At 39.0% G+C, this 2,291-nt stretch overlaps 1 protein-coding gene across 2 annotated transcripts in view; it reads right to left on the bottom strand.

Moving 5' to 3' along the window:
* mapkapk5 (MAPK activated protein kinase 5) overlaps nucleotides 1-2,291 on the bottom strand; it is a 30,733-nt gene that overhangs the window by 11,014 nt on the left and 17,428 nt on the right. Inside the window, exons 7-8 of one of the 2 annotated variants that reach the window (XM_016451906.1) lie at nucleotides 1,866-1,961; nucleotides 1,299-1,379 (exon numbers count right to left, since the gene is read on the bottom strand). The exons of the other annotated variant lie outside the window; for it this stretch is intronic. Of the exons in view, the coding sequence (XP_016307392.1) occupies nucleotides 1,299-1,379; nucleotides 1,866-1,961 (177 nt within the window). The remainder of the gene's footprint in view (nucleotides 1-1,298; nucleotides 1,380-1,865; nucleotides 1,962-2,291) is intronic. 2 annotated transcript variants of the gene reach the window in all.

Genomic DNA, 2,291 nt, shown 5'->3' with positions numbered 1-2,291 from the left:
TTTGCTAGTTTCAGCCCGACGCAGTTGTCATTTTCACGTCCTGCGCCACGTTGTTTAAGTAGCAAATGCATTTGCGCCCATTTGTGCGTCAAAGGGCATGCTGGTCTGAAAACGAGGTGTGTTCAGGCGCATTGCTATTTCAGGCAACTGAAATAGACTGCGCCATTGACCAACAAAAACCTGGTCTTAAATCTGGTGCAATATATTTTTTTTTATTTAAAGGGGTCATATGATGCGATTTCAATTTTTCCTTTCTCTTTGGAGTGTTACAAGCTCTTGGTGCATAAAGAAGATCTGTAAAGTTGCAAAGACTAAAGTCTCAAATCCAAAGAGATATTCTTTATAAAAGTGAAGAGTCAACCACGCCTACCTAAAACGGCTCGTTCTAACACGCCCCCACATATCTAGGTCACTATGTGGGAAGATTTGCATAACGCCGCCTAAATGTTCACGCAAAGAAAGAAGGTGTAACTTTTATTCTCACTGTAGTTTTGTTGTTTCCGCCGCCGTGTCGTAAAGACGTTGTGTGCTTCGTTGTGAAAGCGAAACTCAGCATACACCTTGCCTTTCAGAACGATAAGCTTTGTAAAAATCGATGCGTTTCAGAAAGGCGGGGCATAGAGGAGAAACAATAATGTACAGTATGTGGAAAATAATGCTTTTTTTTAACCTTAAACCGCATAAACACATTTCATTACACCAAATACACGAAAATAATGTTCTTTTTAGCAACATCATATGACCCCTTTAAAGAGCGTGTTAGAAATATGCGCCTATAGGCAGGTGCACAACATGCGTACACTTAGCTTATTACACACACAGGGCAGCAGCACACAAAAATTTTTCAAAATAAAAAATTAAAGGATTAAAATGTAAAAGATTATTATTGTGTACATAAATATAAAAATGCCTACATGTCATAATGGATAGTCTTTGCATGTATCAGAATTACGCGCACGAGCAGATCTGTTCCCTCACTAGAGAAGCGCTCCGTTTTTCCGCTTGCAAATTCCGCCATGTAAATAGCAAATCCGCCATGGCTCGAGCGCAACTGGCTTTTAAAGGGAATGGGAGATGAGACTCTGATTGGTTTATGGAACGTTACGCCCAAAACACACCCATTAATCATTAAGAGAATAGGGACAACACTTTTAGACCATGCGCCAGGCGCGCTGATTATTTTTCCCGTCCTTAAACTAGCAAAAGTGGATTCGGACACGCCCTAAGCGCAATTGCGCCGTGCGCTTTAGACCATGCACTCAGATCGTTAAAATAGGGCCCTGAGTAACAAAGTTTACCTTGTTGTATGTGTAAGGTGTGGGTGAGGTAGGTATAATTCCAGACTTTTCTTTCTGGTGGCGTCTCTGTGCCTCCAGCACCTATTGAAGAAAGTTAGTTCATATTAGTCAATTAGGTCACAAAGTTTCGGACTGATCAAATATTTAATGTGTGGCTGGCAAGATGGATGTTTTTATTTATCATCATCATCAAAAAGAGGGAAAAAACACTAAAAAAATTACCAATTTATGTTTTGAAGGGGCCGTATCACATCACCAGTCAAAAGTTTGGCCATGCTTACTCATTTTTATCATCATAATTATATCCCAGAATGATAATAATCCATGAAACAACATGACCATGGACACTTGTTGGCTTTTCCTTGCACTATTCAGTTCAGACATCTATTAAATAAATTGATTAAAAGTTCAGTTTCGCTATTTTGTCCCTTTATTATCAAGACAAGGAAATGTGGATCAAGGAAAAAAAGGATCAAGGAAAAATTATTTTTCATGATTTGACGCCTTTAAAAGTAAGAATTAAGAACAGTCAACTTTTACATCTATAAAAAGTCACTAAGGTCTTACCTGCGGTGCTACATAGTACGGAGTGAATTGTGGGGTCATTAAATCACCTTGGTCGATTTTGGCAAAACCAAAATCACACAGTTTTACAGGAGCATCCTGATGGGGCAGTCAGACACAAGAAACACGATTCAAAATATGTCCTTACAGAATAACATTTGCTTAATTTAGAAAGATTCTAAAGTTGAAAATTATATATTTATATATATATTAGGGCTGTCAAAATTAACGCGTTAACGTTCTAACGCAAACTAATTTTAACAACACTAATTTTATTAACACGCAATTAATGCAGCACGCATTTTCAGTTTGACCCGTTGCCTAGCCCGTAGTTGGAGAAATGGAGATGCTGACCGACCCTGCGTTCCATTCGGAAGGGCTCATCCCTATGCCCTAATCCCTTCAAAGGGTTTACCCTCCGGAGTGAGA

The sequence above is a fragment of the Sinocyclocheilus anshuiensis genome, unplaced genomic scaffold (genome assembly GCF_001515605.1).
Source record: "Sinocyclocheilus anshuiensis isolate Anshui unplaced genomic scaffold, SAMN03320099.WGS_v1.1 scaffold431, whole genome shotgun sequence".
In the NCBI taxonomy this organism is placed as follows: Eukaryota; Metazoa; Chordata; class Actinopteri; order Cypriniformes; family Cyprinidae; genus Sinocyclocheilus; species Sinocyclocheilus anshuiensis.
Note: the sequence above shows the minus strand (reverse complement) of the source record. Positions and strands in the feature narration are given on the sequence as shown.